This window comes from Copadichromis virginalis, linkage group LG4 (genome assembly GCF_057382275.1).
Source record: "Copadichromis virginalis isolate Kocher_CV1m ecotype Utaka linkage group LG4, C_Virginalis_male_GT1.1, whole genome shotgun sequence".
Lineage (NCBI taxonomy): Eukaryota > Metazoa > Chordata > Actinopteri > Cichliformes > Cichlidae > Copadichromis > Copadichromis virginalis.
Window position 1 is genome coordinate 2352307 of NC_140621.1, and position 25771 is coordinate 2378077.

A 25771-nucleotide genomic window follows, 5' to 3' on the forward strand; every position below is an offset into this window, starting at 1 on the left:
TTTTTAATGAATCTTTGTAACAATCTGAGGATGTTTCAGGTCATATTTATCCAGGAAACACAAACATGTAAAGGAGTCATCACAGCTCTCTGACCTCGTTGCTCCAGGTTCACCACTGAAGTTTGGAACGTCGCCTTTGGACCCGTCACTCCTCACAGACGGACAGCTGGACCCTGCAGACTGTGACCTCTGACCTCTGCAGACACAAACATGATTGAAGCAGCTGTGATCACACAGACTGCAGATAATGCAGCTGTTTCCTGTCAGTAACATCCTCTTAGATTAGAGTTCAGCTTTTTACAGGAAAACTGGACAAAACTGATTTTTGTTACAAACTCATTTTCATTTCCTCTCAGCTCACAAACACAGTCAGACAATCAACCAGAGTCAACACTGATTATAATGTCAGTGCAGAATTATTTCTGTTACTCAGTGAGTTCAGCTCTCTGACCTCGTTGCTCCAGGTTCACCACTGAAGCCTGGATTTTCTTCTTTGGACCGGTCACTCCTCACAGACGGACAGCTGGACCCTGCAGACTCTGCTCTGTCCTCCTCTTCCTCCATCATCATCTTCAGTCAGTCTGAGAGGTAAACCACAAACACTCAGTGAGTTCACATTAACAGGAGGAACTGAGTTACAGTCGCTGACCTCTGACCTGTCATGTGACCATGAAACCAGGTCAATATGTCTGTAGGTTCAGTCATCCAGGTCATGTGATCTAAGGAGCTTGGAGAGAAAAGAGATGTCTTTAAGTTTCTGGAAGACGTTTCATCTGAGAAGCTTCTTCAGCTCTAAAACCAAACGGTGGAGAGTCCCAGATATTTAAACCTGAGAGGGAAAGAAAGCATGTCGCTGACCCACCACTGATGTTATTTCAAGGAGGAAACTGAGAGCCTTTGCACCAGGAGCACAAACATCAGCTCCAGCAATGATCCACTGATGTGTTTTTATTCCATGTATGAATGTTGTTATTGACAGAGATGACGTTTGTGTGTCAGTGATGCAGTGACTGTTGTTGTTACCTGTACAGGCTGGTTAGACTCTATGAAACAGATCATACAGATCTCTGCATGTTAGAAGAGACTATTAAAGGTCATGAATGAGACAAAGGCAGGGAGGCGTCCTTTACAGCTAAACAGCAGAGTGAGAGAACAGCCAGCACCTCTACATTTATCACATTATACAGCACATGTATGATACTGACAGGGATGAGAAGAATTTAGTGATTCTGATCCCATCATTGATATTACTTATTGATTCTCAGTAGCTCTGCTCTGACAGTCACCACCATCACTGAGCAGCATATCAAAGACATTTGTGCACATTAACTGCATGTTGTGGCTCAAATGTTTGTGCATGTTGGAGGCATTTCCTCTTTGTTGTGATCAGTGTGGGTCATTACTCAAAACAGTCATTATTACACATATTACACAGAACACTTTGATTAAAAGTAATGGAGTACGTTACTTCATTACTCCTCATAACATTACTTTGATGTTACTGTGTGAAATGAACAAATGAGCATGTGTAACAGAGTCATAAATAACATTGTTATAATTACACAAAATGTGTTCTAAACCCCCAAACTTCTCCTTTTATACCTGACTTTTAGGACCTCCAAGCCTGTAGTTGTGTTCATTATCAGTTAGAGCCCCTCCTCATTCTTTTCTTCTTCTTTGGTGCAATACTATAAATACAGTGTACCCCTTTTGCCTCTCCCCTTTTTCTACAATTCCCCTGTGGGAGAGGAGCTGGAGTGGGCAAATTATTTACTTGGAGGTCTTTCTTTCTTTTACCTTTTTTTATCAGACACAACGCAGAATCACACCGGTTACACTTGGTGCCGCTGACCCGTCACATCGCCAATCCGCGATCCACCCCTCCTCCTTCTGCTGCCGCTGTTTTCCCGCCTCCTCTCTGCAGCTGTGTGCCAGAATCCTGTGCCCTGCGCTTTGACTCACAGGTTTTTATGTGTGTGATCGATGCCCCGTAATTTGGCTTGCAGGCATCTCTGTCACGTGTGAACTTAAAGGGCAAATACGTAGGTGATCATTTCTGTCACTGTTTCATATTGTTGCCTCAAATTATACAGGCACGGATTGTAATTTTTTTTTCTCTATTGATATTGGCTTTTACAGCCTGTTTTAATTGAGAGGAGAAAACAACATTTTATTTTCTATGGTGTTTTGATTCTTTGATGTTTTTTTTTCTTCTCCCCACATTTCATTGTTTTGTGAAGTTTTGCATAATTGTGTGTGGGGGTTAGGCTCGTTTTTTTTTTTTTTGCTGTTGAACAGTGATATCTCACTTGGGCCAACATGTTAAGTGAGGAAACTGTGGATAGCGCTTTGCCTGATCTGTTCTCTACGGGGAGTAATATGACCTTTGGTTTGGGGAGGGGTCATCAGATTGCTCCAAAGTTTTTTGGGAGGGGTAGGCCAGTAGTCCCGGGTATTGGTGCCCACACTGTAGACCAGCCAGTGATGCACTCACCATTAATGCCAGCAGCTAGCTCCACACCAGCTGCTTGCGAACGCCAAACACACACCCAGGCTGTCACAAGTGACATGTTGAGCAGCTTGATCACTGACTTAGCAAAGCAAATTGGGGAAAATATCACATCCTCTCTTAACTCTATGCACCAGCCAGCCCCCACCCAGCCACAGTCTCCCCAGAATGTGCCCTCGAGCTGCAATGACCAGTCCCAGCTGAAGGTTGTTGTTCAGTCAGACACCAAAGCTCCACCATACTTCAAGGGTGACAACACAGATCTATTTCCCATCGGTGAATGGGAGGACATGATGAGATGTTATCTGCACAGAATCAGCTGTGACACAGATGAAGAAATGTTTGCCATATTAATGTCTAGACTAACTGGCAAAGCCAGAGATGTGGTCAAGGTGTCACTTCGTTGCCGCCCTGAGTTGAATCGGAATGATCCTATTACTGCTGTGTTTGACATACTGAGGTCTAACTTCAGCGACTTGACATATTCCAGCCTGCCCATGAAAGATTTCTACAGTACTGTGCCACGTCCAGGTGAGAACGCCATGGATTACTGGATCCGGTTGAACAAGTCTATTGATGCTGCTGATGAGTGTCTCCGCAGGCGCGGCAAGATGGTAGAGGACCCCAGTAGTGAGGTTGTTTCGATGTTCATTAATCACTGTCCTGACCACAGTCTTACGTTGTCTTTTCAACTGAAGGCCCCTGAGGAGTGGACTGCAGCTGAGGTTCAGAGCCGTCTGGACAACTATGTGAGGAAAATGAGACAGTCTAGTGTTTTGTCTCATAATACAGCAAGTCTGTCCATCCCGCATCAGAGCCCTGTCGCTGTTAACAGCCAGCCCCACTCCAGCGGTGCTCAAGCAGTCCCAGTAACACATGAGCCAGCCTCGTATCCTATGCCCTCTGTTCCCTCTGCAGCCACATGTCAACCTCTCTCTTCTGATGGCATGGTAAGTGTGCAGCAGCCCTCTGCTTGTCCTCCTTTGACTCTACATGTCATGCCCCCATCTTTGCCAGTTTCTGGCCCTCCTCCAGCTGAGCCAGGTGTTCAACAGATGGTAGCACTGTTTGACAAGGTTCTGTCCATGTGCACTGCATCACTAGCCACTGGTCCTAGGTGCCCACAACCCACAGGTCATTCCCATGGGCACCGCAATGCTCATCGTGCTTCGTGCAGAGTGTGTGGCTCACATGAACACACAACCCATGTGCATTGTAGGCTGTACAAGCTATGCCACAGCTGCTTTGACCCTGGACACATGAGGCGTGAATGCCCACAGTTGCACCAGAAACCAAGCGTTTCAGTCCCTCCTCCCACCGATGCTGCTTTAAACTAGCCAGCCCATGTAACGAGAGGGGTAGCATGGGCAGTGTTGATGAAACCCTCAGAAATGCAACAGACCCAGAAGCCATATATGTTAACTGCTGTAGTAGCCTCTCTGATGAGAAGACTGTTATTATGGGTTCACAAAGAGTTGGCAGGGCTAGTGAGTTGTTTTACACTCCAGTGTCGGTCAGTGGCCGGTGTTCCCTGACAAGCATGCTTGATTCAGGAAGTATGTCATGCACACTAAGTGAAGAGGCTGATAGCAAGCTAAGAGCCGCTGGTGTTGCTCTGATTCCGCAGCATATCCCTGAAAATGTGGTGCTGGTTGGTTGCGGTGGCCTTCTCACACAACCGAAATGCATCTATGATTTGGACATTGAAGTATATGGGACTAGGTTTCTTGTACCAACATTTGTGGTTCCTGGGCAAAAAGATGAGCTCATCGTGGGGAGCAATGTGATCCGGCCCATCATTCAGAAGATGAAGGCTGATACAAAGTACTGGGAGCTTATTAACTCCAATTACACTGGCACTGATTGTGAAGACTTCCTGCAGTTGCTGAGCTGTATCTCACGGTGGTCTGCTCCTGTGTTGCCAGATAAAGTAGGTACAGTCAGGTTGCGGAAGAGTGTCACTCTCCTGCCACAAAAAGAATATGTAGTTTGGGGAAAGCTGCCACCTTCTGCCCTCGTGTCTCCAGGAAGTACTGTCGTTGTGGAACCCACGTCAGCCCGTTCCACTCCAAAGAACATAATGGTGGGGCGCATTATAACACCCATGTGGGGAGATCGTTGGGTCCCTATGAAAGTCCTTAACCCAACAGAGAGCCCTGTGACACTTCGTCGCAATGCTAAGATTGCGGATGTCTTTCCTTGTATTGCTGTGGAGGACCTGCCCATCACTCAAGGTCTCTGCGAGACTCTGACTGACCAGCATACCAGTTTTCCCCCCTCATCAGACTCTGTGCCTGACTCTGCACAGCTACTCAAAGATGCTGGGTTGGCTGACATTGATATTGAGGGCTGTGAAGTGTCAGATGGGTGGAAGAGGAAATTGGTGGAGCTTGTGTTGACTTACCAAGATGTGTTCTCTAGAGACAAACTGGACTGTGGTGAGGTGAAAGACTTTGTCCATCGTATCCACCTCACTGACGACCGCCCTTTCAGGCTTCCCTATCGCAGAGTACCCCCGGCTCACTATCACAAGTTGCGAGAGGTGCTGTCAGACATGGAGATGAAAGGCATCATCAGTAAGTCCACCAGCGAATACGCCTCGCCACTGGTAATGGTTTGGAAGAAGTCAGGTGACTTGAGGATATGCACTGACTTCCGCTGGCTCAATGCCAAAACCATTAAGGATGCTCACCCACTGCCCCATCAGGCTGACTGTCTTGCTGCCCTTGGTGGGAATGCTTTCTTCAGCACCATGGACCTCACATCTGGGTTCTACAACGTTCCCCTCCATGAGTCTGACAGACGGTACACTGCTTTCACTACACCTCTTGGCCTGTATGAGTACAACAGACTTCCCCAGGGTCTATGCAACAGCCCAGCATCTTTCATGCGGATGATGCTCAGCATCTTTGGTGATTTGAACTTTTCCAGCCTCCTGTGTTATCTTGATGACCTGCTGGTGTTTGCGCCTTCAGAAGAGGAGGCCCTAAGACGTCTTGAGATTGTTTTCTCTCGCCTGAGGACCAGCAATCTGAAGCTGGCGCAGAAAAAATGTCACTTTCTCAGACGCTCTGTGAGGTTTTTGGGTCATGTCGTGGATGCTGGTGGTGTCTCGGTTGATCAGGATAAAGTGAGGGTTATCGCCAATTTTCAGAAGACTGACCTTATGGATGGTGACGGTTGCACCCCTTCTCAGAGGAAAGTGAGATCCTTCCTTGGCATGGTGATGTTTTACCAGCATTTTATTCCAGGGTGCTCTCGTATTGCGAAGCCACTCTTTGCTCTAACTGCCGGTCAGAAGAGGACTAAAGGCTGCCATGGGAGTCGGAAACCTGGAACTTTTCGCAAGCTCACCCCTCAAGATTGGACTCCTGCTTGTGAGAAAGCATTTGAGGGACTCAAAGGTGCACTCCTCAGCTGTGCGGTGCTGGCACATCCTGATTTTGAGAGGCCATTCATCCTTTCAACTGACGCTTCCATGGATGGGCTGGGTGCTGTCTTATCCCAGGTGCCAGCTGGTGAGGAGAGAGCAAGACCTATAGCCTTTGCTAGTAAGTCTCTCAGCCGCAGTCAGGCCAAATACCCAGCACACCGGCTCGAATTTTTGGCTCTGAAGTGGGCTGTGTGCGATAAGTTCAGCCACTGGCTCAAGGGTCATCGGTTCACTGTCTGGACTGATAACAATCCTCTCACATACATTCTGACTAAGCCAAAGCTGGATGCCTGTGAACAGCGTTGGGTCTCTAAGCTTGCACCATACTGCTTTGAGATCAAATATGTTCCTGGAAAGCTGAACATTGTGGCAGACACCCTGAGCAGGGAACCGTTTGTGAGGCCGTTGGCCCAGCGGCTCCTGTCGGAGCCATACTTTGAGCTGCTAGAGCAAGTCAGTGGTGTGAAAGATGCCAGTGTCCAAGATGCCTTCCGTTTGACCTGTCAACCTCAATCGATACGCAGTGCTCCACCCTCTGCTGTGCTTGATGTGTCTCTGTCAACTGATGACGTGTCTTCTCTCATGTCTTCGCTCTGTGAGTGGGAGTCTGCTTCTCGCCAGCGTGCAACATCCCTCGCTGGTCACCTAACCTCCATCAGTCCACCTGACTGTGATGTTACTCATGCGCTGTCCCGTGCTGATCTCCTGTCTCATCAAACAGGGGATCCTGTGATCTCCAGAGTAGCCCGCTATGTTGAGCGTAAGCGCAGACCCTCCAGACGTGAGCGCTGTCATGAGAACCAACATACGTTGCGGCTCCTGAAACAATGGGATAAGCTCACATTCCTCAATGGTGTCCTCTACAGAGTCGTGAGGGACCCACTGACCAAACACAAGAGATTCCAGTTTGTGGTACCTGACTCCCTAAAACAAGTGGTGCTGTCTGGCATACACGACAATGCTGGTCATCAAGGTCAACCTCGCACACTCTCCTTGGCTCGTCAGCATTTTTTCTGGTATGATATGGAGAAGGATGTGCGCGGTCATGTGAGAAATTGCCGCAGGTGTGTTCTCAGCAAGACCCCAGAGCCAGCAGCTAGGGCCCCGTTGGAAAGCATTAAGACCTGTGCTCCACTGGAACTTGTGTGCATTGACTTCTGGTCAGCTGAGGACAGCAACAACAAGTCTGTGGATGTCCTTGTGATTACTGACCACTTCACAAAATTAGCACATGCATTCCAATGCCGGGATCAGACAGCTAAGAGAGTCGCTAAAAAGCTCTGGGATGGATTCTTCTGTGTGTATGGCTTCCCTCAGCGCATTCACTCTGACCAGGGAGCTAGTTTTGAGAGTGAGCTGCTTGCAGAGCTTCTGGTTTTGGGTGGCGTTGCCAAATCCCACACTTCACCATACCACCCCATGGGTAATGGTACCACAGAGAGATTTAATCGCACCCTTGGAAACATGTTACGGTCCCTCCCCCCCAGATGTAAGCAGAAATGGCCGCAGATGATACAGTCCATGACGTTTGTGTATAACTGTACGGCACACGAGACCACCGGCTTTGCGCCATTCTACCTGATGTTTGGGAGGGTGCCAAGGTTGCCAGTTGACCTCATGTTTCGGGATGTCCTTCATGATGACACCATTTGTGACTATGATACCTATGTCAAGTCACTGATGGATGACCTGCGCTCTGCCATGCTCCGAGCCCAGGAACACAGCACAATGGAGCAGAGACACCAGTCTGACCAGTACAACAGAAAAGTGAAGGGTCTGCCTCTTTCACTAGGGGACCAGGTGTTGTTGGCAAACAAGGGAGTCAGAGGAAAAAGGAAGCTCTCTGACAAATGGGAACCTGTTGTGTACACGGTAGTTGACTTGGATCCTGCTCTTCACATCTGCCGTATCAGAGACAAAGAAGGTCATGAGCGTGTGGTGCATCGCAACCTGCTCCTTCAAGTTAACTTTTTGCCCTTGGACACAACACTGAATGACGATGCTGCACATCCTGCTGTGAGCGTTGTCAGTGGCCCCGCTGAGTCTGACCTGCATGGGTCTGTGACATCTTTTGGGGGCACAGGAGCTGTACCTCCTGCCACCTGGACTGTGGATTCCGTCTCCAGCATTGGCGAGTGTGATGACCGCACACTATCATGGATCCATCAGCAATCTGCCGCTGACCCGGTCGAAGATGGCGTTCATGGGACCCCTCCCATAATGGGTGTTTCTGATCTTGGTGGGCTGGCTGGTGATGGAGCCTCCCCAGGCTCCCCTGCTGCTTTCCCGTCCCACACTTTTCATTCTCTTGAACCCAAAAATGTGGACGTGGATCAAGGACTTACCACACGTTTTGGTAGAATCATTAAACCAGTTCGTCGCTTGATTGAATCAATGGCTCAACTTGAAACACTCCTTGGTGTTGAACCTGTTCAAGCAGCGGTTATTGATGTGTGAATTTGCTTATTTCTGTATGTTTTTCATTGCTATTGTTTTTGGAAAAGAATAATACAGGCACAGAGTTCATTGTATTTTGTCAGTCTGTGCAGTCTGATAGTGACGCCCATAGATATTATGGCCTGTTTTGTGTGGTGTAAATGGCACCTCATTTTGTCTATAGAAAGTCCTGGGACCTTGCTAGGCGCCGAGCAGGTCTCAGGTCTCTTATCCTCCTTGGAGGAAGCTATGTTGCTGATCTAATTCATTGTATATGCGATGTGAATTTGTTTGAGGCCACTGTATCTGTTATTGTGGGTTTATATTTTTTTTTTTTTGGTGTACCCTTTAGGATTTTGTGTAATTCTTGGGGGGTGAATGTAACAGAGTCATAAATAACATTGTTATAATTACACAAAATGTGTTCTAAACCCCCAAACTTCTCCTTTTATACCTGACTTTTAGGACCTCCAAGCCTGTAGTTGTGTTCATTATCAGTTAGAGCCCCTCCTCATTCTTTTCTTCTTCTTTGGTGCAATACTATAAATACAGTGTACCCCTTTTGCCTCTCCCCTTTTTCTACAATTCCCCTGTGGGAGAGGAGCTGGAGTGGGCAAATTATTTACTTGGAGGTCTTTCTTTCTTTTACCTTTTTTTATCAGACACAACGCAGAATCACACCGGTTACACATGTAACAACATAAAGCTGAGGTACAGCCCCACACACCAACACAGATCCTGATGAGGTCACGTGATGTTTCTCTGAGTGTTTATGAACACAAATCAAAGATGAAACAGCACAAAGACACTTCAAAGTGATTCTACTGTAGAAACATGAACAGGTAGAAACCTGCAGCCTGACTGCTCATCACTTTGTTACCTGTTCAAGTTCAGCAGCAGCAGCTCACTTTATCACGGTGCTGGTCTGGGGTCAGTGTTTACTCAGCTTTAACCTCACTCTGGGTTCTTGGCTAGCCTAGCTTTAGCTTAGTGTTAGCATGCTGTGTGCTAGCTTAGCGTCAGAGCTCTGCAGGTGTCTCGTGTGTAAATATTAATCACAGTGACAGTAAAGGCGGTAAAGGGCTGTGACGTCATCACGTACGCTGCGTCCTCTGTGGGCTCTGAGTGAACTCAAAGTACAAACTACAAGTACACAAACACGAACGTAGCTCAGAGTGGCGGACACACTCGGCCTCGTTGGTCCAGCTGTGAGTCCGTTACCGTGAACTATGGAGCGGCAGATTTGTGCTGAACTAAGCTGCACACAGCTGATGTTAGCCAGGAAACATTACACACTGACTTTAATGGAGAGACCGGAAATACAAACACACACAGTTTGTTGTGTGAAGAAATCAAACACGAGCTGAACAAACAGTAAAGTTCCTAAAGACAAACTGTTAAAGGAGGAAACAAAGCAAACTTACAGTTTCTTCACACACCAACAACAAGCTCCACTCCACACCTGGACACTAGTGATGTGCGGATCGATCCTGAAATATCGATTCCTCCGATACCAATCATTTATGTTCTAGAATCGATTCTCACATTAAAATATCGATATTTTAGTAATTTAGAGTAAATTTGTAGTTTATCATTAACAGGAACACAGTGGAAAGAAACTATAACATTCGGATTGCCTACATTCAAAGGAACTACTTCCTCTTCCGCCTTTCATAGTCATGTGCGAAATACGGCTGTATAAATGTCTCGCAGCCCCTTGGCGTGCGCGCTCACAACAATGGCTGAGCGTAATTGTGCGGATGTATTTTACCTCCACAAACAGCTGAGCCGTGGTTTGCAATAAATGTGGCAAAAAAAGTGAGGTGTTGTGGCCATACTTGCCAACCTTGAGACCTCAGAATTAGGGAGACATTCAAAAGGGCTGTTTGGGCGGATAAATATATTTTACAGGGTTTATTTATCGGATAAAATACGTTAAATGTCACCGTTATTATTGGCCGGCCCGGAAACAGCGGGGGTGTCCAAATTCAGAGGCTGCTTCCACCTGAGGACCCGCCTTCGCGGTCTAAAGAAAGCCGGGTAGTACGTCACGAGCTCCCTCGGTGGAGTGAAACTCTGCCGTCTGCTCCTTGCTGTCTAAAATATAACCGGACACTGACGTAAACTCTTCTGTTTAATCAGTTTTCTGTTTGACGTTTATTCAGCTGTGTGAAAACCCCGGAGGAACCCTCCCGAGGGAATAATAAAATTTAATTTAATCTAATCTAATAACTTTAATCTCAGCCAAACCGATTTACTCACGAACAAATAAAACACTGAAAAAGCCAAACAATAACATTTTTAAGTTATCAAAGTGACTTGTACATCATGTTTAACCCGAGTGGTGAAAGACCGCGGGGGTTTGAAGACGATGTGTCGGCTCAGATATTTGAAGTTTACACAGCTACATTCTCACCTGAAAATATGTTAAAAGTTTTTTTGCGACCCAGAAAGATTAATAAGAGTGATATTAAAACTAAGTCGCTGCCGTCATTGTTGGAAACTGGAATTGGCTGGGCCGCGCTATGAATTCTGCGATATGGTTTTTCAACTTTGTTGTCCGGGTGGAAAATCTGGAGAAAGGTGGGATTCTCCCGGAAAAATCGGGAGGGTTGGCATGTATGGTTGTGGCAACATCACTAACCTTGTCAAACACCTCAGAGTAAATCATATCACAAAATATGACGAGCGTATGTTGAGGCGAACTGAAGAGGAGGAGAGGGACAGGTGCTGCTAGGGTGAGAGTCTCTCACGGAGTCCTTTAGTCCTCCAGGCATAAATAAATAAATAAGGAAGCATGATAATATTTCAGCCAGGATGCCGTCTCCAAGGAGACCTGCACCTCAGCGCTGAGCTCCACATCACGCCCTGTGAAAGCACAGATATAAATCTGCTGCAGTGAGAAGAACTTTACCCAACACAAGTGTAGAAGTAGACATTTGACTTTACCTACAACCTGTTAACAACAAAGCTTTCATTGCCTCTGCTGTTGATGTCATGTAGGACTAATCATACTTCACATCAGCCATGCACACGTCAGAGGATCTCCAGGCTCTCAGTAATAAAGCCAAGCAGATGATGTGAACATAGCAATAGTAAAACATGCATCATAATCAGCTGTATGTGTCGACTATGTGGCACCTCAGTCTTGTTGGCATGAAGAAAAGTTGTGTAACATGTAGCATAAGGGCTGCAAAGACATCATGTAGACAGCAGTCGTCTGTTAGTCGTAACGTATCTCCTGTTAAAGAGTTAAATGTGCGTTCTCCATCTCTGTCCTCTCACAGCTCGCCGTACACCAACTCCAGCTGTGGTAACCATGGCTGTGCCCATCAACACGCTGAAGCTGAGACGCCACCCGTCACTATGGCGACTCCAATAGGGTTACCTGTCAGCTGTGGACGCATGAAAGGAAAACAGCAGAAACACAGACATGTTTACTGGAACATTTCCTATTGACAGCTTTATGGAAAAGTGGGTTTAAACACTTTTCTATGTTTTATTTTGTTTATTTATGGATTTATTGTGAAAGGAATTTCAAAGTTTTAATTTGACCTTTCCCCTGTTTTTCATACAGACTGGAGACGAATGGATGGTGCTTTCTTTGTTTGTCTAAAGATAATGAATAAAACTCTACAGACATCTTAAACCACCCTCCTTTCTATATATTTTGTTATATAAATGGAAAGTATATAAGACACAAACTGAGCTTATATGATACTAAGGACCCTGGAGGTCAGTCCACCTTTATAATTCAGCACAGCCTGGAGTCTTGGTCTTTTCTTGGATGTTGGTTCCCTTTGTTTCCATCCTCTGTTAAGATGTTTCAGTAATGTTGAGGTCTGGGGAGGCCAATCCATGGCTGACGTCCTGTGATGCTGCATTAGCAGTTTGTTCATAGTGAAAAATGAAGCCACTGCCAATCAGACATTTGCACAGTGGATCAACTTCTGATGGTACTGTCCTGAATTCCACACCTATAATATGTTTGCACGTACTGATGAATATGTGCAGCTGATTTTCAGTCCAGTTCCTGTGTGACAGACGCCAGTCTTTCTGCCTGTGTCCTTCCTTAACAATAGAGCCATCCTTCCACTGAGACTGTTTCTGATGAGGCTTCACTGAGCAGTAGATGGATCCCTCAGCTCATCTAATCGTCCTATTTCTAACACATGACTGTCAGAAACTGTTAATCTGCTGCAGCTCTTTAACTCCTCCACTTCTTTTTTTGTAATCTCTTAGTTTCCTCATCTTTTAAGGTGGCACTGCACACCAGATCCAAAGTCAACATGCTGTTATATGATGGAGTTGAACCTGTAATGGAGTTTGATTTAAACCAATCAGCAATTAAGTGAATGATGATGAGCAAAGATGGTGGAGGTGGTGGATGAAGACCCGGACAGCTGTGGTTGGCTCCTCGTATAGAGCAGAGTGAGGTTGTGTTTGCACATTATTATAAAACCATGTTCACCATATATTTTAGCTGCAGACAATAACATGATTTCTTTGCTGTGGTGATTTTATTCCACTTTGGTAAAATGGGAAACCATCATTTCTTGCTGTAATTCACACATTATTCCAAGAGCCTCAACACGAGCCTTGTAGTCCGACCATATATAGACAAATCAATAGTTGTGTTTGTAACAGCTCACGAACATGAATCGTTCCACATTACTTTGAAATCATTGTAAACTAAACTGGAATAAATGAGTGTTTATATATAGTTTTGTCTCAGCTGTTCATACACAGTGTTTCAGTTCTTATCAGAGTCCCACCGTCTCACTGTGGTGAACCTTTAGCTCTGTTGGAAGCGTGTTGTTAGACCAGGTTTCCCTCATTTAAAAATAATCTCTCATTAGAAATGGACATGATGTCTAAGACATAGAAATGCTTATTATGGGTTCACTTGATGTCACTGAAAAGATGCACATGGGTAACGTGCAGGCCGTCCAGCTCCGAGGTTTATCTCCTCACCTCGAGTCTGCGACACTCTCTCCGTGTCCTCTCAGATAAGGGCGCGCACATTTCTGCACCATCTTCTAAATTACAAAGAGCGATTCACAAAACAGAAGCTCACAAAACACTCATCACAAACCAAAAATGGCTCCACTGAGCGTCAAACTGTCACCAGAATTACTGATAATCTAAAGACTCACAGAACTCATTTTGTCTTAGTTTGAGACATAAGTGCATGATCATAATACTGTGTAGTTAGATGAGACAGAGCTGATGCTTGCTCTTAATTATCCTCTTCATGTTTCCCGAGCCTCAGCAGTGGAAGCTACCATGGATAGAAAGACTATGACTCATCTTAAATCTCAAATCTTTGTCTCCAAAGAGCTGCTGATGTGTCCGATATGATCCACAAGCTTAAACTAGGATTATAAGTGTGTGCAGTGATGTGTGTGAAACCTCTGAGGACTCACACGTGTGTGCTTCAGCCCACACACACATATGAAGCACTGCGACCTCACACAGAAGTGTTTTACACATCCAGCCTGAATCCTGATCATTTCTACAGTTTATTAAGTTCAGCTTCACCTGAACATCAGTGATGAAGCTGCTCTGACTCCATCACAGCTCACAGCTGTTGGAATGAGTCAAACAATGAAGAAGGTTCAGAAACAGCTGATGATTTTACAGAAACATGATGCAAACATGAGAATGGACACATGATTTTTTATTAACAGACACTGTTTATGTTTCACTGTGCATGACGTCATCAACACTGACACCAGGGGGCGCTCATCAGCAGCCTGAGGAACTGTGATAAGGGAGGGAGACGCAGTGTTGTGTGTACTGCAGTCGGACAGAAGGAAAAACTTCCTCCTGAAAACATTTTCATCCTTCCCAAAAGTGTTTGAGTCAAATGTTACAAATATATAAATACAATAAAACACAGGGTCTTACATAAAATTAGTGATGCAGTTGTGCACTGAGCACCTTTCCAATGTTCCTTCCTCAGATGAGTCCAGCTGCTGAACACATTAACATCTGTATGTAAATGTAGCCGAGAACCAACCTGAGCACTGCTGGGAAAATACAAAGGCAACCATCAAAGTGCTGTATTATCTTATTTATTCTGAATGTTGACTTAGATCCACACCACGATTTATGAAACTATAGAACTAAAATAACAACAATCGTCTGCTTCTTTAAAATTTCTTTCATTACATCAAACCAGTGAAAACTGAAAAAAACAAAGAGCTGTTAGCATGTTCAGACCAACTTTGAGACAGAGACTGTAAAGTTCTGCACTTTAAATCCTGCCTGTGTTCCTGCAAATGATTCACACTGAAAGTATCTTAGTTTAGTATTGAGTGAGCCACAAAGCAGCCTGATAGCTTTAAAACAGTAAAAGTAAATGAAATTAACAGTTTCAGTGTAGCTGGATCTATTATTGGGGGGTCATGACCCCCGTAACCCTGCCTGGTCCTGAGGTCAAATCCACCATCTTTGTTTCAGTGCTTCATGTTCTCCCGTGTTTGTGTGCGTCCTCTCCGGTACTCCGGCTTCCTCCCACAGTCCAAACACATGCAGTTAGTGGGGTCAGGTTAGCTGTGAGTGGTTGTGTCTCTGTGTTATTCCACCTTAATCAATGACTTCCTGTTAGCATGAAGTGCTTCTGTAGGACTGATGTCATTTTCATGGTTGGATCATTTAAATGAAGCTGGACTCAGATGCAGTAAATAAGCTGATTGATCATTAATGAATAAAGCTGGTCAAACACATCACGTGGACACATGTGATTGTGTGTTGTAGTATTGATCCCAATGCTGGTATCAGTCCTGGATCAATAACACTGGATGGATGCGTTCAGCATGGAGCCCTGAGCTGTGTTACAGACAAACATGGAAACTGACAGGTCTGTGTCATTCACAGTCTGTAACACTTCTAAACAACAGAGGCTGACCCAAGTGCCTCAGAGCCAGGCACGCTCACATCACAGCTCTCTAAATAAGCCAGTTTCAAAATAAGAGCTGAAAGCTGTGTTTGCTTGTGTTAGCTTATTATTGTGGAGACTAACATTCAGTGATCATGTGTTCAGACTCATAATGATTACTCTCAGAAATCCTGATCTTTGTATTTACTGTGTGTTGGATCAATAACTGAGATTCATGGTATCACACAGCTGTGCTGCTGCTGATGTCAGCACATCTGGAACAATACGAGGTATCTGCTACCAGACTGAGCAGGACGTGAGACCTGTGGACTGTTTAAAGCTGTCCCTCCACAGCTCACTCAGACCTGATCCACACCTCAGTGATATTCTCTGACTTCCTCATAGAGACAGAAACCATTCAGATCTGGGACCATCAGCTGACTGATGATGTCACACAGACTGTGTTTTTCAGGAACAGTGATTCTGATGTGAGCCTGCTAGCTGACAGCAGACCTGATGAAAGCACATGTTCACATCTGTGAGGACAGACTGGACTCTTTGACTGCACCTTGGTTCTCCTCAGAGGTCTGTACAGGAGCATGTCCACCCCCACTGAAGATCTCAGTCACTGTGAAACATAGAAAGCTGCTTGTGTGGCCTCTGCCTCACATGTAGATACAGCTACAGGTTTCTCTGTCAGTCAGACTGAAACAGTGTCCTGATGCTGCATCATTCAGCTCTGTGCCCCAGTCAGCATCACTGGGAGCTACCAGTGTTTCTGCCCTTTTCCTGTAACACTACACTCAGCACAGGCTCAGCTGGTATCCAGTGTTGGACTTTGGCTTCAGCTGCTGTGATAGATCCTCTAACATAGATCAGCTCTGCTACATGTTGTTAGATAAGTGCAGCTGCTGTCATGTCCTGATGTTTCTCTGGCTCAGCAGCTTCTCCATCAGAGGTTCACATGGAGCTGATCCAGTATCTCCAGTAACTGTGTTCTGTGCCTCACTGGTTCATCCTTCTGTCTGTGTGACGTCAGTCAGATGTTGAAGTTAAACTCTGTAATCTTCACTGTGTCACAGAGTTCAGTGAGTCCCGTTATTCACAGTATCAATCAGATCATCAGAGAACAGCTGATCAGCAATCAGTGGTGCCAACAGCGCCTCCTGTGGTGAGAGGATGCAATAATGCAATGTAGCATTTTTCCACTCAACACTTGCAGTCATGGAAACTGTCTGTTGGATCTGTGTGACGTTGCTTTCTTGGTTAGAGTTCCTCACAAATGTCCAGATGATTCTTCTAATGAGGCGTCGACCATGTTTGCAGCTCTTTGGAAGAAAACGTCGCCCTTTGCCATCCTTACTTTTCTTTGACTTCTTCAAATGCAGCTGAACTCCAGCTGGTATTTTCTTGGACTTTGCAGCTGTTTCTGGTCATCAGTTCATTCCTGCAAACCTCTGAAGCTGAACAACAATGATGCTGCATTGCTGGCTGATCCCAAAAGGTTGATTCTGTTCATCTGGACGTTTTCAGAAACGTTTGCTCACTGATCAGGTGACTTCTTCAGTCTCAGCTGACTGCAGCTTTACAAGCTTACAAACAGCACATTTGCACAATGACTGAAAGCAGCAGCACCTGATATATATGATACTAATATAATACAGATACATATATAATCCATACTAATGATGAAGGAACTGAGCTCACAGTCCATTGTTCATTCAGTGAACTACTCAGTTTATTTTGGGCCTCAGAAATGCTCACTCTGTTTGTACATCACTGTCAGCAATAGACTCATTCTGCTGTGTGGACAGGAACACATGTGACATCACTTCCTGTTTGTTTGTGACTGAAGAGGAAGAAGTTTACAAGGAATCATTTAGAAGAGTTTCAAACATCAACTGATTGAATCCATGAATCTGAAAACGTGTTTGTGAGTGAAAGAGACAGACATGTACAGACTGAACTATCTGTTCAACAGTCAGAGTGTTTCTGTAACAGGAGACACTCTTTACACTCCACTCAGCACAGGGACACTGAGGAACCAGGAGGCCAGAACACAAACCCAGGATAAAGAGTTTGAGTGAATGTGGTGTTGAAGGTGTGGAGGTGGATCAGAGTGTCAGAGGAGACTCTGTAGAAGGACAGAGTGCCAGCAGGACAGTCCACATACACTGCTGCTCTGTTAGAGACAGAGGAGGAGGAGGAGGAGGAGGAGATGGATGTTACTCTGTTATTGTGCCTGACAGACTGAGGACCATCATCAGTGCAGATCAGACTCCAGGACTGATCATTCCATCCAAACACACAGTCATCACTGTCTCCTTTCCTTCTGATGCTTCTGTAACTCACTGATATAAAAACGTCTCCTCTCCACTCGACCTCCCAGTAACAGCGACCAGTCAGACCATTTCTACACAGCAGCTGAAGATAATCATCAAATCTGTCTGGATGATCAGGATATGACTGAACCTCCTCCTCCACATGTGTCACCTTCCTGTTGTTGTCAGACAGTTGGAGCTTTGTGTTCACTGTGTTTGTGTCGATTGTGAGTTGACAGGAATCTGATGGAGAGAACAAACACAATCCAGCTGCAGTTATTGATCCATCATCTGTTCATTGATTGACACTTTGATGATAACTCCTGACATGATGAAGATGGTTGAATGTGTGCTGCTTTGTTTTCATGAATCCCATTAAAAACACACTTACACTTCCTCAGACCTGGTCTCAACCATCGGACTCCAGCAGGCTCCACCCTGAAAGGAGGAGGGGGGTCAGAGCAGCACAGTCAGCATGCACACATGGACATTACATGGCTCTCACACACACACTGTTACACACTGAGCTCAAAGCTCGGCTCCACTGTTTTATTCAAAGAAATCTACATTTATTTATCAGCACATTTAAAAACAGCTTGAGCCAAAGTGCTGCACAGAGTAGAGAGAAAATAGGAAACATACACAGTAATGACTATAAAGACTGGTCAGGATTGAAAGCTACAGAGTACAAATGTGTTTCCAACCGGCTTTTAAAAATGTCCAGTGTTGGTGACGACCTGATGTGAAGGGCGACTGTTCCAGAGTTTGGCTGCAGCCATCGATAAAGCTCACCTCTGTTTTTACGTCTAGTTCTGGTCAGAAGCTGCTTATCTGCAGACCTGAGGGCTCCACTTGGATTCTTTTGTTAAAGAGAGATAAGATGGAGCCAATCCATTCACAGATTTAAAGACAACCAGATCTGGAAGTGGATTCTACCACGTACTGGTAACCAGTGGAAAAAGCTGGTGATGGGTCGTCTAGCACAGACCCACCGCTGGAACCAGACAATTGATGAGGGAGAGAACTGTGACAGCGCCGTTCCTTCACTTGACCTCAGTCGCTCTCGTCTGCTCCCTCGTAACACTGCTCTTTATTGAGCTTACATGAATATGCACAAGTTCATTATGACGTCTTACACAGGTATGAACAAAGAGTACCAGTCTGTGCATAGTGTGTGTGTGTGTGTGTGTGTGTGTGTGTGTGTGTGTGTGTGTGTGTGTCTGTCTGTGTCTGTGTGTGTGCGTGTGTGTGTGTGTTCGTTCCAGATGTGACCCTGTGACCCCAAAGCTGGTGCTAAGAGTCCAGCGGTCCCCCTAACAAAGGGCTCTTACAAACCTTTGCCATTTCCCAGCATGCAAGACACTCGTGGATGCAGGCACACCATTCAGTGCTGACGAGTATGTTGATGTCATTTTGAGGCTACAGGAGGAATTTGATCACAGATTTGCTGACTTCAAGACACACAGAGCCACCTTTCACATTTTTGCGGACCCCTTCTCCTTTGATGTGCAAGATGCCCCTTCTGTGCTTCAAATGGAGCTCATTGAGCTTCAGTGCAACTCTGAACTCAAAGCAAAGTTCAGGGAGGTGAGTGGAAAAGAAGACAAGCTTGGACAATTTTTGAGAGAATTGAGCCCTAGTTTCCCTCGGCTTTCCCGAATGTTCAAGTGGACCATGTGCCTTTTTGGTAGCACATACTTGTGCCAAAAGCTCTTCTCCACTTTGAACTTCAATAAGTCCAAGTACAGGTCCAGACTTACGGATGATCATCTTCAAGACGTACTGAGGGTCGCAACTGCTTCCTCCCTCAGGCCAAATCTGGCTCGGCTATGCGAGAGGAAACGCTGCCAGGTCTCTAGCAGCAAGGAGTAGGCAAGAGAAGCCATGTTCAGAAGAACAGTTCATTTTCTACAGTGTTCCATTCATGTTCAGAAGAAGGTTATAGAACTGTTAATACAGACATTTCAATCTAAATACAGCAGATATAGAAGACTGAAAAAAAACACACAAGTTCACTGACTAAAAATATCTTATTATTATTTTATTTATGTATTACAGATTGATTTATTTTCTTATTAATTCTTAATTTGTTTATTTATTTTTCATATTTTGTGTTAAAAACCCGAGCGGTGTTTTGTTATTGGACTTCTGTGCTAATCACAGTTTGGCCATAATGAACACCCTGTTCGAACATAAGAGTGTCCATAAGTGCACGTGGCACCAGGACGCTCTAGGCCGTAGGTCGATGATCGATTTTGTAATCGTATCACCAGACTTGCGACCATATGTTCTGGACACTCAGGTAAAGAGAGGGGCTGAGCTGTCAACTGATCACCACCTGGTGGTGAGTTGGATCAGGTGGCGGGGGAGGACGCTGGACAGACCTGGTGCACCTAAACGCATAGTGAAGGTGTGCTGGGAACATCTAGCAGAGGCCCCAGTCCGCGAGATCTTCAACGCACACCTCCGGCAGAGCTTCAACAGCATTCCGAGGGAGACTGGGGACATTGAGATGTAAAATCCCACCTTGTTCCCTTTGAGAGGAGTAAGAAGTATGGTGTCTCTTGCTCCACAGACTGTTCCTGCACCTCATGTAGACAAAAAGTGGTCTTCATTACATGGTGGTTCTGGGAATACAGGGAGTGCAGAGTTATTAGGCAAATGAGTATTTTGTCCACATCATCCTCTTCATGCATGTTGTCTTACTCCAAGCTGTATAGGCTCGAAAGCCTACTACCAATTAAGCATATTAGGTGATGTGCATCTCTGTAATGAGAAGGGGTGTGGTCTAATGACATCAACACCCTATATCAGGTGTGCATAATTATTAGGCAACGTCCTTTCCTTTGGCAAAATGGGTCAAAAGAAGGACTTGACGGGCTCAGAAAAGTCAAAAATAGTGAGATATCTTGCAGAGGGATGCAACAGTCTCAAAATTGCAAAGCTTCTGCAGCGTGATCATCGAACAATCAAGCGTTTCATTCAAAATGGTCAACAGGGTCGCAAGAAGCGTGTGGAAAAACCAAGGAGCAAAATAACTGCCCATGAACTGAGAAAAGTCAAGCGTGCAGCTGCCAAGATGCCACTTGCCACCAGTTTGGCCATATTTCAGAGCTGCAACATCACTGGAGTGCCCAAAAGCACAAGGTGTGCAATACTCAGAGACATGGCCAAGGTAAGAAAGGCTGAAAGACGACCACCACTGAACAAGACACACAAGCTGAAACGTCAAGACTGGGCCAAGAAATATCTCAAGACTGGTTTGTCTAAGGTTTTATGGACTGATGAAATGAGAGTGAGTCTTGATGGGCCAGATGGATGGGCCCGTGGCTGGATTGGTAAAGGCAGAGAGCTCCAGTCCGACTCAGACGCCAGCAAGGTGGAGGTGGAGTACTGGTTTGGGCTGGTATCATCAAAGATGAGCTTGTGGGGCCTTTTTGGGTTGAGGATGGAGTCAAGCTCAACTCCCAGTCCTACTGCCAGTTTCTGGAAGACACCTTCTTCAAGCAGTGGTACAGGAAGAAGTCTGCATCCTTCAAGAAAAACATGATTTTCATGCAGGACAATGCTCCATCACACGCGTCCAAGTACTCCACAGCGTGGCTGGCAAGAAAGGGTATAAAAGAAGAAAAACTAATGACATGGCCACCTTGTTCACCTGATCTGAACCCCATTGAGAACCTGTGGTCCATCATCAAATGTGAGATTTACAAGGAGGGAAAACAGTACACCTCTCTGAACAGTGTCTGGGAGGCTGTGGTTGCTGCTGCACGCAATGTTGATGGTGAACAGATCAAAACACTGACAGAATCCATGGATGGCAGGCTTTTGAGTGTCCTTGCAAAGAAAGGTGGCTATATTGGTCGCTGATTTGTTTTTGTTTTGTTTTTGAATGTCAGAAATGTATTTTTTTTTTTTTTTTTTTTTTTTTTTTTTGTCCCGTTTGGATCTTTAGCATCAGAATTGTTGTCTTAAGGCCAAGAAAGATGCCAAGCAGATTTATTTTACCAAGTGGATCATCATGGCCTTGCCATATTGGTCCATTTGATTGACCTTTATTATAATTATGAATTTATTTTATTTTCAGTTGCTACAAACGGGACAGACATGACTGGGGGATAGGACAGGGAGAAAGAATGAAAGAAAGAGAGGGAGAGAAAGAAAACCAAAGGGGAGAAGAGACGGTGAGAAGGGGGGAAGAAAGAAAAAAAAAAAAACAAACAAACAAAAAAAAAACACCTGGGTCACCTGTATGGAGAAAAAAAAAAACAGAGGAGACAGCAAACAACAAAGAGCAACATAAAAAAAAAAAAAAAAAGCACCATCACAATAAACTAGCTAGCAGTAGATAACAGTAGATACTAAATAATAACCGATATTGTGCAGCACGCAAGATAGACAGCGCACAGTGTGCTTTGAGACAGCAGCCAAGAAAGCTGTAGTCCGCGTCTGTGATCACCCGTGTGTAAACCTGTGTGCATACCTGTGTGGATCAGCATGCTTGCATTCCAAAGGTTTCTCCATGTAATGATCTGCTAGGGAGTGTGGGGGGGCCACAGCCCTGTCCTCTATGGTATGAAGCAGGTATGGAGGAGATCAAAACTCCAGACATCCAGAGGCCCCCAGAACACAAGAGACCAAGGAAGACCAACAGAGGGGCAGCTGCGCCACTGTCCCAGAAAGAGCTGAGGAGAGTCCCAGATGAGGGCTCACTCAGCAGCCGCGGAGCAGAAGCCAGGGGGAGTTGCAGTGACGCGCCCGTGAGCTCCGCCGCCAGCCAGCCGTGCCTGAGTGACCGAGCCCCAGGCCGAGAGGCCGGGGGCACCCCACCTCCGAAGTGGCCCGAGCGAGCCCCAGGCTCCAGGCCCCGATAAGCGGCCGCCAAGGAGTGAGCCGGTGTGTACCTGGACGCCCACCCCCAGACACAAAGAGCCACCAACGCACCGATGTCTGAGGGGGTCCGCCACTGGCAGGGGAAGTGGTGGTGGGGGGAGATAGGCCTCCAAACCTTGGAGGGCCTGAGATGTCCCCAGAGAGGTGGCGTCTGATACCCAACCTGACATATAGACACAGACATACAGGCACACACAGATACAAACATCCATTCCCACCCTCATGCTCTCATATGCACTTACTCCACACTCAACCAACGTGGAGACAGACATAAAGAGACGCTGTACACACGATCACACTCCCCAAGCATACTCTACAAACCGGGTCTAGGTACCCTTGCCCCTGGAGGGGGGAACTGCACCCAGACCCAGGTGGTGTTACCCTTTTCCCTGCGGTGGGGAGAGGCAGACCGCCCCGACTCCGCAGTAGCAGGGAGGCCCCACACTCCAGACCGCAGTCGGACGGCCAACTCCTCCTCCTAGCCCCCCCGCTCCAGCAGGTCGCAGAGAACGGGGGTGAGAGAAGACTCCAAACCTCCCTCCACCCGCTCATTGTAGTGTTGATGCATGTGTGTTCTAAGGTGCAATTAAAAATGTATATTGGTGAATGTGGAGATGTTATATTGGTGTCACTGGTAAAAATAAATAATTGAAATGGGTATATATTTGTTTTTTGTTAAGTTGCCTAATAATTATGCACAGTAATAGTCACCTGCACACACAGATATCCCCCTAAAATAGCTAAAACTAAAAACAAACTAAAAACTACTTCCAAAAACATTCAGCTTTGATAGTAATGAGTTTTTTGGGTTCATTGAGAACATGTTTGTTGTTCAATAATAAAATTTCTCAAAAATACAACTTGCCTAATAATTCTGCACTCCCTATATACCAGGGCCAGTTGGCGAAACAGACCATCGTCTGCCGACGGGCTGTAGTGACCTTCTTGCTCGTGGGAGGCTGAGTCATCAAAAGGGTAACTGGCAACCACAGTGCCACCATGCAGGCCCCCCGACAGCACAAATCTAATGTCTCTGTAAAGCACTTTGAACCACCTTGTTGTTGAATTGTGCTATACAAATAAACTTGCCTTGCCTAGACTTGCCTAGACTTGTCGAACTGGTCAGGAAAGCCTCTGTTGTGCCCTTAAACAGGGGAAATAGTGAGGAGAGGTGAAAGAACGGCACAGACACGCAGCTCTCACTCTCACTCGTCTGTATTGAGTTTCAGAAGCAATACAACCAAAACAATATTCTTATGGATGCACTCAGTCTCAGGACAACTGTATCCAAACTAAGTCACTATTGTTCGCTGCATTAGCTGATGAGAATACTTTAGATAACATGAACTGTAGCATTAGACAAAAACATATTTTTAACTCGCACATGTTAGCTGACACAGTCACTAACTTTCCACAGCAATGAAATAATACTTTAAGTACTGCATGTCTTTCAGTAGTTAACTTATACAGATAGTAACAGAAAAATCTTCACACAATATGGCGGAGTAATAGCGAAAACTAGCATACACAGCAACAGAGTTTAACTGGAACTTCTCAGCAAAATAGTCTGCAATTCACATCTTCCGCTACAATGAACAATGATGACAATGTAATAATCAACAGTAACACACATTTTTACAGATTTGTGCATGACAGTTACCTTAAACAGGGGAAATAGTGAGGAGAGGTGAAAGAACGGCACAGACACGCAGCTCTCACTCTCACTCGTCTGTATTGAGTGAAGGAGGAAGCGCGCGAACCCACCTACTGGAGCCCTGAGGCATTAACAATGGATCGACGCACAATCAACCCAGGCAAAACTTTCACTACTTATCTCCCTCTATATTCCCACTGCATATTCTATTTGAAAACAGTCAAAGCAACAAATAAAACATTAATAAGGGCATGACATGAAATGTAAGGAACAGAGATGTACAACTTCAAAACTAATCAAATTTATGATCCACCACACCTCCGCTTAGGTCCTTATTTTTGGCGTTATTTCGACCGCTGTGATCACCACTGCAGTCCCCCTCTGTGGACCTCTCAAAGCCGTCGGGACTCATGCCGGGCACGATGCAAACATCCGTGCCGTTAACCAGTTCAGTGATGCGCTCTTCCTCCCCGTATCTGGCCAGCAGGCAAACCAGCACCTGTCTGGACACGGCCTCGTTGCCGTGCATGTTCCCAACGTATCCAAATTTAGGTTTCCCCAGTGACTTTCTGTCGGGGTCCCTGGCGATCCGCATCACCCACAGCTGCCTGCCCTCCACGGACTGCCCCACAGTCGACAGGCCAGCCACGTGAGGGTATTTCTGGGCTAACGACTGCAAACGTTTAGCTAGTTTTATCATAGTTGTAGTATATGTCGCAAGCCTCCACCGCTTCCTCCGTAGAGGCTTGGGCGCTTCGTGTGCCGAGCAGTCCGTCTTTGCCAAGAGAGACGACAAAAAGGAAAAGAAAGGCGAAAAGTGACACCCGTAGTTTAGCGTCATCGAGACACGTTCCCAGTCAGCCACCATGTTGACCTGTCTTCTGAGCCAGTGTTGTGTCCCCTCCTTGTGGGACAGTTTGAGGTTTCATCTACCTTCTTGGCTGGGTGTTATATTGACAATCCGAATTGTGATCTCGAGATGCTGTGGAAGAGAGACAGAGGTTAATAACAGATATGATTCAATGCAGAGAGGTCTATTAACACATAGTGAGTGAGAAAGGTGACTGGAAAGGAAAAACTCAATGCATCATGGGAATCCCCCGGCAGCCTACATCTATTGCAGCATAACTAAGGGAGGATTCAGGGTCACCTGGTCCAGCCCTAACTATATGCTTTAGCAAAAAGGAAAGTTTGAAGCCTAATCTTGAAAGTAGAGATAGTGTTTGTCTCCTGAATCCAAACTGGAAGCTGGTTCCACAGAAGAGGGGCCTGAAAACTGAAGGCTCTGCCTCCCATTCTACTTTTAAATACTCTAGGAACAACAAGTAGGCCTGCAGAGCAAGAGCGAAGTGCTCTAATAGGGTGATATGGTACTACAAGGTCATTAAGATAAGATGGGGCCTGATTATTTAAGACCTTGTATGTGAGGAGCAGGATTTTGAATTCTGGATTTAACAGGAAGCCAATGAAGGGAAGCCAACACAGGAGAAATATGCTCTGTCTTTCTAGTCCCTGTCAGGACTCTTGCTGCAGCATTTTGGATTAACTGAAGGCTTTTCATCAAGTTTTTTGGACATCCTAATAATAATATTAAACCCCCCAAAATATGACTATCCAGAGTTGGGACCAGGAAGCAGAGCTG

At 45.7% G+C, this 25771-nt stretch overlaps 1 protein-coding gene and 1 long non-coding RNA gene across 2 annotated transcripts; both read right to left on the bottom strand.

Annotated features, from left to right (window-relative positions):
* Positions 1-2: 2 nt before the first annotated feature.
* On the bottom strand, positions 3-10098 carry LOC146710541 (uncharacterized). Its single transcript, XR_014919958.1, has 3 exons — positions 9803-10098; positions 452-581; positions 3-196 (listed from the first exon to the last, which is right to left on the bottom strand). It is a non-coding gene; the product is annotated as an uncharacterized LOC146710541 (long non-coding RNA).
* A 3939-nt stretch (positions 10099-14037) lies between these two features.
* Positions 14038-24829, bottom strand: LOC146710542 (stonustoxin subunit alpha-like). Its single transcript, XM_085455324.1, has 3 exons — positions 24448-24829; positions 17974-18051; positions 14038-17825 (listed from the first exon to the last, which is right to left on the bottom strand). The coding sequence occupies exons 1-3, from the start codon at positions 24827-24829 to the stop codon at positions 17284-17286; spliced, it is 1002 nt and encodes a 333-aa protein (XP_085311450.1). The 3' UTR covers positions 14038-17283.
* Positions 24830-25771: the final 942 nt, after the last annotated feature.